Source organism: Boleophthalmus pectinirostris, unplaced genomic scaffold (assembly GCF_026225935.1).
Source record: "Boleophthalmus pectinirostris isolate CB_2022bp ecotype Guang Dong unplaced genomic scaffold, ASM2622593v1 HiC_scaffold_12, whole genome shotgun sequence".
Taxonomy (NCBI): domain Eukaryota; kingdom Metazoa; phylum Chordata; class Actinopteri; order Gobiiformes; family Gobiidae; genus Boleophthalmus; species Boleophthalmus pectinirostris.
In genome coordinates, this window is record NW_026571018.1 from 28,301,356 (window position 1) to 28,313,181 (window position 11,826).

The following is an 11,826-nucleotide window of genomic DNA, read 5'->3' on the forward strand; positions in this document are numbered from 1 at the left end:
AAATATCTGATATATGAAGACAAATATTCACAAAGTTATGGGCTAACTGAAATCTTTATTTTGTTTGGTTTATTCCCCCATCCAAATCTTATATTATAACATAAATATTTATATTTTACTTCACGTTATAAATAAGAACCAGGGCATCAGACTGGAGGTAGGGTTTGTACCCATGGCCCATAATTATGTGCTATACGACATTTAAAGCACACCTCAAAAGTGCACTGTAACTTTTCTGATGGGGTCCTCCGCCCGCTCAGCTCCATAGAGATGTTATTGCTTTGCTAAGGTTTCATATAGCTTATCTATCTTCATGGAAACAAGCAAGAGAGTTGACCCCGCCTAGTATTGAGAATGCATGTCCAAGGTATTTTTGAGGAATAAAAACACCTGTACTTGAGTAAAAACAACATAGATAAGTTTAATGTCATACTGGAAAAGCAATAACATCTCCATGGTGGAAACCAAGTGGCATATCTTCCTCTAGGAAAGTTACATAATGCACCTTTAACACTTAAATATTAGAAGTAAACATTGTTCATTCAGTACATTTTCAAGTAACAGAGTATATCAGAGGTTTCTTTATTCATGATAAAATTATAACACATTTCACATTTGCCTCTCTGTCATTTTTCAAATTATTTCATTTTTTCTTCTTGTGACTGAAAACATCAAACTGAACAAGCCTCCCAGGCTTTATGGTCTCTAGTTAAGTCAAAAGTAAAAATGACAAATTACTCTCTGTGTGAGCATTTAAGATACAACAGAACATTTGATTAAACTGCTGGTGCCTGAAAGATGGTTAAATTTTTTTCTATTCTAGAACAGAACTGCATGGCATTACTGTAACAAATAAACATAATAGCTTCATATACAAATTAGACTTTAATGTGCAAGTTGAACAAGTAACTTGATTAAGTGAATTCTTGATCAAATTATAAAAAACATGCTAGGCAACTAAGTTACATATAAGTGAAGACAAATGTTTATTCCACAAGCACCAGCAGCTTATTGGACTGAGTTTAAGTTCTGATCAGCACATTTTTTTTAAATGTATGCATTATATTTTATTAATGGAATGGAATGAATGGAAAAAGTAATCTGTGTAATCTAAAAACGAGCTATTGTTCTATCACAGTCCAAGTTTCCATGTTTTTCATTTGAAAGGTAGAATAGAACAGAATTTATTATCCATTTTCAGATAAAAAACAACGAAATACAAATCCAACTGTTTGCCTAAGGTTACACAAGATTGAATAACTATCACGTTAAAATTGGATGCGGCCTGTACGTTTGGTCCAGTGTTGATTGAGGCGCATTGGCTGCGCTGCCTAAAAACATTCTTTCCACTGGATTATGCAACAAAAGCATCAGCAGGAAGAACAGATAATGGAAGAGGCCACAGCAGTGACGGACAGTAAATGACTCATGATTAATTAACTTACACATGTACTACAGTAATGAGGTTAACCAGATAAACCAAATGTGTTATTACCAGTTGTTTAATGCTTCAAATAGCAGTGGTTGAATAGTTTGTATTTCAGTTAGTGCTATGGAATGAACAACTTCTTGGCTATAATTATAACCAATATCAAAAGAGGGGAAAGGAATGTGTTATACCAAACAAGCCAAGAAGAGAAAACCGAGTAAATACATTAACATAGTAAATACTACGTGTATTAATAAAGGGACACTGTTTACTTTCTGCTTGAGAGAAACTGTTGTTAAGGGAAGCTATAGCCAAACTATTTTTACTTTACAAATAGGTTTGGCTGCACATGCTAAGATCAAATAAACAGCACATAAATAGTAACTCCATTAGAGGACATTTAATACAACTAATTACTACTTGCCAGTCTAACCGCTTGATGTCTTTTTATTGAATAACTTTAGACATAATACAAGCTTAATAATAACCTGTTAGTACAGATAGGTGAAATACTGTAGTTGTTTTGAAAAGACACTCTATTGCAATATTTTAATAAGTATTGTCTATAATATGAAAACTCTCAGTAAGATAGGCTGATTTATCTTTCATTCTTTAATTTCATCTTTCATCTTTCATTTCATTTGAACCAAAGCCTTGATAAATAAGCTCAGATGCTGTTCTCCGGTGCATACAAATATTATCCGAGTTATCAAAAGGCGGCTTGGATTCACTTCTTGGCACAGAGCAGATGCCAGCAGCAGTCACACTTGTATTAGTGGTTAAAGCCTAACTAGAAACATGCAAACACATTCTGCAGTATTAAACAGCTTAATCATCTTAGAATAGATGGCACAGAAAAGGTCACTGCTTTCTAAAATTGTGTATCCAGATATTAACTAGGAGCTACACAATATAATGAATGTTCTTCTATAAACTGAAAGCTACAGACTCAGGATTACTATAGCCTACTTTTAAAATACTATTCAACCTCCTAGATAAACAAAACCCAAGAACCTTTCAACTGTAGGCCTGTGGTCAGGGTTAAGAAAGTATTCAAAATACATCCCATTATTAACACTCCTTTCTTTGCAGTTTACTTTCTCTAACTCTATAACGCTGTTGACTTTTTAATTGCTTTAAAACAATAAATACTATGATCTTAGCTGTAGTGGCTACTGACACTATGTCAATGTTTAGATCTCACAAATAGCTCATTTCATGCTGTTGTGTAAAAGCTTCAGGCATCAATGCTACTGTACTTTGAGGTTTCATGAACTTTATATGATGTACATGTTATATGGCTGTGAGCATGTTACATTGTGGACTTCCCTTTCCGAAGCCATTAAATAGATAGTAAAAGATACATTTAGTTCACCATATCTGCCTTGCCGCTGAAGCAAATTTGCAGCCATATCTCACTGAGTCAGCACCAGGGCAGCTGTGGCTACAGTATAGTTTATCACCAACCCAATGAATGAATGAATTTGAATGTCCAAAAATTGTGTAAGACAATTGCAACATTATAATGATTATACATTTTTAAATAAATAAAACCTGTTTGGAATTATCCTTTTTATGTTAATAATATTAAAAAGTCAACTTTAATAAAAATAAAAAGATAACAATAAACATGACTTGAGTGAATTCTTACATCTCTAGCATTAAATATTTACATCTTCCGACCAGTGTAGACTAGAGCATTTCAGTTGCAGTAGCATGTATAGATTTCTGTAATGGGGCTTTGAGGGGAAAGCCTACTGCTTCTATAACCATATCAACTCATGCACTCGCAGTTATAAAGTCAGGCACAGTTTTACCAGTGAGTCCTTGTCTTCTGCTTTCTGGGTCATAATTCGGTTTTGATCTTGTGCATCAAATCCTTTTGGTCCACCATGTCGCCCTGACGGTTCCAGCGGTGGTAAGCTAGCAGCGCAATGTTTTTAGCGGCCACTGAGCTCATCTCCATGGCGCTGCCAGCCCACTCAATCCCGTTCAGGTAGTACAGATTCGGGTGGAGCTCGATGGAGGGGAGGCCTGTGCTGCTGCCATAACGGGGGTAAGCCAGCCACTCTGTCACCTGCACTGAGTAATACGACCTGGAATCACAGAAGAAAGATGAGTGTGCAATATGTACCGTATTTGAATTTTCTTACATACAAATAATATATTACTAATAAGATAAAACACTGAACTTGAGTATTATTAATGCAGTCCTCACTCTATTGTAGCTCTCCATCTGTCAATCTGCGCCATCGGCCCTTCCGAAACATACACACTACATTCGTACAAAGCAATGTGGGTGACCTGTTTTACCTAAGAGTGGTAGTTTTGATTAGAGTCACTGCCGCTCCACTATGGCTATTGTTTTGGAGTCTGCCATCTATGTCTCAATGTATATGAGAGAAAACCTCCATAACTTCTCTATTTCTTTCACTGTGTGATGTAAATGGACTTTAGCAGATTACAGGAGTAATATTTCCTGTGACTGACCTGAAGAGTGATTTGAGCTGACTCTTGTCCAGGGCTTGAGGGGAGAACACTTTGTAAACTCCTGCTTCTTGTGGCTGTTTTCGCCTAAAACCTGCAGAGATGTTGACAGGACAAATACTGGCCACGCTGTTAAAAAACAGCTGGGGTCTATCTGTAGTCAAAACGCTGGCGAACGGGAAGAGTCTCGGGTCTGGGAAACCGAAAAACGTGGTGTTGAGGTATCCGTGGACAATAGTGGCAACAGTGCTGTGGTAGTAACCGGGCAGCTGGTCGAAGGGTGGGGTGAAGTCCTCAAACTTGATCCCTGATTGGACGCTCTCCTGGAGGGGCGTCGCCAACACCACAATGTCGTAAAGGTCAGAGCCAGAGGTGGTTTCTGAGGTGTAGCTGAGACGGTATTGAAGAATGTCTCCTGTGAAACAAGTAAGATAAATAAATATGAATAAATGAGCTGTGTTACTAAACAGCACAAAGGCCTCTGGGAACTAAACCTAGAACAAGCAGGTTCAAAACAGCTTCTTCCAGCAGGCTACCAAATTGAAAAATGTTGCTTTTTGAAGTATTGATGTAATAACTGTGATATTGAGAGACACATATGAGCATCTTCCATGGGGATCCTTTTTGTAATAACATCTAATTGTCAGTAGGCTGCTTTTGCTGTTTTCGTTTGTTTTTCTTCCTTGTGAATTGAGATATTAACACATAATTGTTTTAGATTGATAAAATCAAATAATGTAATAAAGGGGTCTCAAATTGGCAACCCAGGTGTATCATATCAAAAATATCACAATTTCTGTTAGTATTTTTTAAATTTATATTTATTACTGTTGCAAATAATCATAACTGTGCTTTTGATCAAATTATAGAATAATTAAACATATTTCTTAAAGAATACATATTGTGCTTTTGTCTGCTACATAGTTAGAATATATGACACACATGGATCGCTGTGTTATACTGGACATTTTAAATCTCAATATTGATCTAAAACAACTTAATAAAAGAACACGTTCACAGAGTTCCAGTTCACTTTGAATACAACTTTAAGTGTGTAAATGGGAAAAAGAAACAATTATGACATGGTTGAAAGCTCTAGTCAATTTTGAATTTGAATAATACATCTTTTTTTTCAGCCACTGGTGACTTTTGTCATGTTATTTTTTGGTACTAGTGTGATGGTGGAAAGATGTCTTGGACCAAACTCTCTGAATAGAAAACAGAGGGAGCATACCTGATTTGACGGGTGAAACAGAGGTGATGTGGGCCTTGTGCAGGTTTGCATTGGCCATTTTAAGCAGTCCAGAGCACACCAGCTTATTTCCTCCCTCTACAGACCATAGGTTGTTCTGAGCTCCAGCCAAAGACACTGCTCCTGATACACACAGCAGACAGAGGGGGTAAACTGATGGCTGGGTTTAAGGAGACATTACCACACTCCAATGGCATCCAGCCCTACACATTGATTCAGGCTAGCATGTTTATTATTGTAGTATTAGTTTGCTTTAATGTCCTGTAGGATCATTTGTTCACTGCATTTGGGTACATCCAGAAAAGGAATAGCGCTCAATCTTGAGGCAGGAATTAGGGCACCAGTACCTACAGCTATGTGCATGTCTTAGGTCTATTTATAGTCCTCTGATATTTTTATGTGGTTAGACTTATAAATAGCATGATAATGGATTATATGATCAATAATTTAGTTCAAAATTTGTGGATTTTCCTTTGCTATTTTTGCTAAAATACCTTACACAAGTAAACTGGCTCCAGCTCCATCTGACAGTGTGACGTCAGTGCATTCTGGAACTTGACAACAACCAATTACCCGTTGCCCCACACCTGCCTCTCACCTGCATCACCCTCTCACACCTCTCTCTTTTTCCCCTCTGTGCTTCAAAACTTTTACTGACTTACAACTGTACAGAAGACTTCACATATAGTAAGCATATGTGCAGATATTCATTTATAGTTGTAAACAGAAGCAATATTTCACACTATCAAATACTTTAAATGGATATCAATACACCCAGTTGTGTAGGTAAACAGGCTCTTTTTTATGTGGATTGTTGCTGATAAATAAATCAAAACTGTGCCTCACCCACGAATGCCGGGATGCTAACGTTCTGCCCATAGTTGACCCTCATGATGGGAGCGATGACCTCGTCGATAAAGCGCTGGGACACACCCAGCTCCAACAGGGAATCAGAGAGCGGCCTTCGGGTCATGTTTAAAAACCCAGTGCCCCCTAGAGAGTCCAGCAGCTCCTCCACCGAACTGAAAGCGTAACCGTGCGCCTGGTACTTGTAGATCCTGCACCAAACAGGTTTATAACAATTTACAATGAAAACAGTTTCTTATGGCAAATTAGAACACACAGATGCATCTAAATTGTAATCGTTGAATCAATTAATCGGTCGGTCATTGGTGTATTAGTTGACCATTATTTTGTGTATTAGATTACATAGACTTATTTGGACAATGGCAGAAACAGAATGCATTGACTGAGTTAACTCTAGTTTTGAGTGTGAGTGAGGGACAGTCTAATCTGCCTTTTCATTTACAAAGACGCTATGTACTAGTAAATCTCTGTATACATGTTTTTGAATAGGGTCTTTGCAGCAGAATGTAGAGAGTACAGGAAAGTAGTGGATTAGACAGGTCCAAATGCCTTCTTAATTAAATAAAATGTGAATGTTGTTAAAGTACATTCTTGAGTCTATACATAGCACATGTTTATATGTACAGTCCTATATCAAATTAATCTGTAATACTCAAGGTCAAAGTTTTCTTCTATATTAAGGAGCATAGAGAGTCTAAACAAACAAACAAACATGGCTATAAATACCTCTTAATATGTTACATAATAGAAATATTTTAAATAGAGATTAAACACTAATACAAGGAGGAGCCAGATGTTCTGATCTTTTTCATGACGAAGGGAAAACTGAGACAATTTCCTGAGGAAGGAAGCAGGGAGGGCTGAAATTATAAACTGAAAATCTGAGCTGTGTTTGATCATAAAGAGAAAGTTTCCAAAGGATTAATTTAGTTCAGTTTATTATCCTCTGGTTTTGGTTGATTAATCGTCAAACTCTAAGTGGATATCACACCAATAAAGGGAGAGGGAGTGCGTGATGTTAATGTTTTGCCAGCCAACTTTTAAAGGTGTCCAAAATCTGTCTTAAAACTATGTCAATTGGTAGTTGGTTCTGGGACAATGCATGGAGAAAAAACAAAACAAAAACAAGGGTGTATTAGATTACTTATATGGATGATTATATCTGGTTCGGTTGGCTGGGTGGCACGGTTACGAGTTGGTTGGTAATTTTAGTCATTGATGTTTTCGGAGTTTCTCGACAATTCTCCATCCAAGATGTGGTTCACAGATGGTTCACTGCTTTTCAGCTCATCGTCATAGTCAGTTCCTAATTTCCTCATTTGCCAGAAGGAACTATCGTGAGTAGTATGTCAATAGTAACAATCAATGGATAGAACTTAATGGACTACAGCTGTGGGGTATCCTCTCTTTATCCTTTTTTCACATTGCTTATTATCCTGTCAAAATAATTGCACAAACCAGCAAAACAGTATTAAAAATAATGTTGTTAAGTACCATATTTTCCGGGCTATTAGGTGCTCTGGATTATAAGACGCACTGTCATACAATGGTCTATTTTCAAACTTTTTTCACAAATAAACCGCACTGGACTTTAAACGAAACACAACAGTTGGATGGCTCAGTGGGACTTTGTTTGGCGCGTTCACAGTGACTCTTGGCTTTGTTCAACTGTGGCACCTAGGGAGGGTGCTGTCTGGGATTATTGGCATGTTCGCAGTGACTCAGTTGTTCAGTTGTGGCTCAGAGTGGCACATTGCGCTCGCTTTTTCGGTTTGTTCGTCCGTTCCATTCCTCGTCCGCACGGAGTGATGATTGTGGCTGTGGGTTTGTTTCGCTGCGCGGTATTTGTCTGCTCCGTGCGTGTTTGCATGCGCTGCGGGTGGTGCGGCTTTGTAGTTTACTGAAGTTGTGCTGGGACACCCGAGTGGATTCGTGTATAGGGTGCTCTGGCTTGGGGGGCGTGCGGCCGTTTTTTTGATGGAGTTAGAGGCTTAAGATAGCCTAATAGCCCGAAAAATACGGTAGTCTGATGATATACAGTCGTGGACACAATTCTTGGTACCCCTCTGGTAAGGAAAGAAAAATCAACAATGGGCACTGAAATAACTTGAAACTGAGAAAAGCAATAATAAATAAAAATTTCCTTACAAATAACCAATGAAAATCAGACACTGTTTTTGATTTGTTGTTCAAGAGAATTATATATATATATATATAAAAAAAAAACAACTAATGAAACTGGCCTGGACAAAAATTATGGTACCCCTAGAAAAGATTGTAAGTAACTGAACAATGGGGACATGTTAAACTTAGGTGTGTCCTCCAATCTGCATCACAGATGTTTTCAAACTTGTCCTAAATCAGTCTGCCTGTTTGAAGGGGGACATGTTGTCATTGTGCTGTTTGGAGACATGATGGAGACAACACTGAACATGGACCAGAGAAAGAGAAGAAGAGAACTGTATCAGGAGACTAGAAAGAAAATGATAGTCAAGCAGGTTAAAGATAAAGGCCATAAAACCATCTCCAAGCAGCTTGATGTTCCTGTGATTACTGTTACACATGTTCTTCACAATTTTAAGGTCCATAGGACAGTAGCCAATCTCCCTGGATGTGGCTGCAAGAGGAACATTGGTGACAAATTGAAGAGATGGATCATAGGAATGGAACCAAAGAGCCCAGAACAACCTCCAAACAAATTAAATGTGAACTTGAAGGGCAAGGTACGTCAGTGTCAGATTGCATCATCTGTCACTGTTTATGCCAAAGTGGACTTCATGTGAGGACACCACTGTTGAGAGCAAATCATAAAAAAGTGAGACTGAAATTTGTCACAATGCATATTGACAAGGCACCAAGCTTCTGGGAGAATGTCCTTTGGACAGACGAGACAAAACTGGAGCTCTTTAGCAAGACACATCAGCTCTATGTTCACAGACACAGAAATGAAGCACAATACCTCAAAATACCTGTTGATCAGGGCAGAAGTCTCATTGACAGTTACAGAAATTGTCTGCTTGCAGAGCTTACCTCAAAAGGTTGTGCAACAAAATATTAAGTTAAGGGTACCATCACTTTTGTCCAGGGCAGTTTCATTATTTTGTTCTTTCTAATAATTCTGTTGAACCACAGGTGAAAAACAATGTTTGATTGTTGTTGGATCATTTTCAGTAAATTTTTATTTATTATTGATTTTCCCAGTTTCAAGTTATTTCAGTGATTATTGTTGATTTTTCTTTCATTGCCAGAGGGGTACCAACAATTTTGTCCACGTCTGTACTTCACCCTTAATTGTATGCCCAAGGTTCTCTATAGAGGTTCTGGTGAAATGAGTGGTGTGTGGCTTGCATTACATTATTAGCCCTCCTGTATCTTCACAGTCAACAACACAGACTGTAATTGTGGGCTAAAATAAGTAGCATTGCATTTGAAAAGCCATATATAAATTTAAGCTAATGTCACCGACTTCCATTATCCAAGCATGGTGCTGATTATAAATTAGACAAAGTGGCACCATAATTACATCCTGTCAATTACCCAGCATGCCACTGTGCTGTTTTAAGAGGCTCAGATGTGCTCTAATATCAAATAAGGTAAGACAATATGGCATGAGGTGGGCAATATATTGTCTAGATGGAAGAGCATATTAAATCAGTAGTTTTGAACCAGGCAAAGTTTTTGTGTACTGCAAATACATACATACCGACTACATCAAATAAATGTATGGAAATAAGTACCATAGAAAAAAAGTAACTCTGAATTTTAAATATGAAACATAGCATTTAGCATAACATAGCATAGCATTTAGAGTCCTTAAAGTATAAACCTTTTACTCCAAACCCTTGCCCTTCTCTCAGTGAACTTCATGATAGAGTTACCTGAAATGGTTTTCACTTTTTTGGAATTTTGAGGAATTTTGATGCCTTCAGTGAAAATCTACAAAGTAAATAGGTAAAGTATAGTGTCAATGGTAAAGAAAAAACATTAAATGCTAACATATGTCCAAATCTTTCACTGGTAGAGTATATACAACTGCCCAGAAGCTACAAAAAGAATTAAAATATAAAACATAACGATATAAGATTATTACAGTATTTTGCACTGAATTTTAAAGTCCATTCAGTTTTGTACAAAAGGTGCATTGCCAAAATCTGACCTGATTTTTGTCATCAAGAGAATTTAAATAAACAAAAAAGAAGGATACTATTTTTGTCAGTATTGCCCACTTCTAAATGTAGTTTTTACCTCATGAATTTCTCCATGATCTCCTCCACCCACATCTGCAGGCGAATGAAGCTAATGCCGTAGCGCCACCACAGTCTGAACAGGTCCAAGAGGTACCAGTCCGTCTCCTCCAAAATCATCTCCTCTCCATTAAAGACTGCTGTTTTACCGGCAACACTGCGACGATATTTCAAACCTTTGGGAAACAATGAGTGAGACGCATACACAAAATGTTATTGCAAATATGGTTCAAAATTATGCCTGGGAATCTTTCCATTTTTAGTACATGGACTTAAGCAAGAACATTAAATGCAGTAGTTTTTGTCTTTGTAGACCCACCAAGGACTTTCACAAACTCTTGCATGTGAAGGTTAAGCGAGTGGATGATGGAGCCTCCAGACTCATAGTCATGGTGATTAACCGTTACCGTAGCAAGGCGACCTCCAACCTCTCCTTTCTCAAACACGTCCACCTGAACCTCGGGCCCAAAGTGCTGCCGCAGGAAATGAGCTGTGGAGCTACCACCGATGCCCGCTCCCACCACAGCTGAGGCAGAGGCAAATAAGGAGAACAGTGTAGATGAAGAGCCTAGATTCTCACCCCTTACATCAATAACATTTAACTAATGTTAATTAATATTAAAAATCCATTGTCATAATTTTCAATAAGATATTAGGCAAATCAATTCAAAAGAAAATGCACCTGAACAATATGAGGACTTTTTTTTTTATGTTTCTGTCACCCAGGCATATAGAAAAATGCTTGAGACTAAGTCATTGTTGAACTACAGTAAAGGTCACAACATTTACATTATAAAACTATTATTCAACACAATGGTAACTGATCCTACTATATCCCACAAATGCTGATAATCAAAATAAATCCCCAAACGTGGAGTAATAGTTGTACTAGTCCACAACAGAGGGCAGTATATCCCCAAGGCTCACGTTCTTTCTTCTTATCTTTTGTGACTGATCGGACTATAATAATGGTCAGTAATAGTACTTTACTGAACACATTAGCTTGCACCAAAAGACTTTTCTGAATTTATCGTTAATGTTAACAAAAATCGTCCTTGCCTATTTTTGAAGGCGGAGCACCGTCCACATGTGAGGGATCCGCCGGGTCCCCGACTGTAAACCTCTCTAGAAGCAAGATGGTAAATAGCATAAACACCCTTGTATCCATGGCTTTTCTAGACCCCAAAAGTGTAGAGATAGCGGCTACAGATGACCGGAAACAGGGCTATGCAGCGGCAGCAGAGCACAGGCACTGCACATTAGGCTAGCTACAATCGCTACTGCTGCTGTTTAACTCTACTGTTATCGACCACCCAAACTCCGATAAATGATCAGATTCTCTGCTGCTATGCATTAATAGTTATATGCTCCGATTTCTCGGAATAAAACACGGAAATTGTTTTAATGGGACACTGGAGCCTGCGGTGCTGCGGCTGATCGATTGAGCATCTACGTCCGGCAACATCACGTGACCCTTACGTTGTGCTCTTTTCGACCAATGGAAACTAAAAATGTAGAGTCTAGCTTTTGGTTTGCTTTTATCAATA

The 11,826-nt window shown here is 38.0% G+C and overlaps 1 protein-coding gene across 1 annotated transcript; it reads right to left on the minus strand.

Annotated features, from left to right (window-relative positions):
- Nucleotides 1–2,140: 2,140 nt before the first annotated feature.
- LOC110155903 (prenylcysteine oxidase-like) lies at nt 2,141–11,742 on the minus strand. The gene is made up of 7 exons (XM_020920079.2): nt 11,339–11,742; nt 10,599–10,805; nt 10,281–10,455; nt 6,015–6,226; nt 5,151–5,291; nt 3,920–4,331; nt 2,141–3,525 (listed from the first exon to the last, which is right to left on the minus strand). Exons 1-7 carry the CDS (start codon nt 11,445–11,447, stop codon nt 3,276–3,278), a joined length of 1,506 nt encoding a protein of 501 aa, XP_020775738.1. The 5' UTR covers nt 11,448–11,742; the 3' UTR covers nt 2,141–3,275.
- Nucleotides 11,743–11,826: the final 84 nt, after the last annotated feature.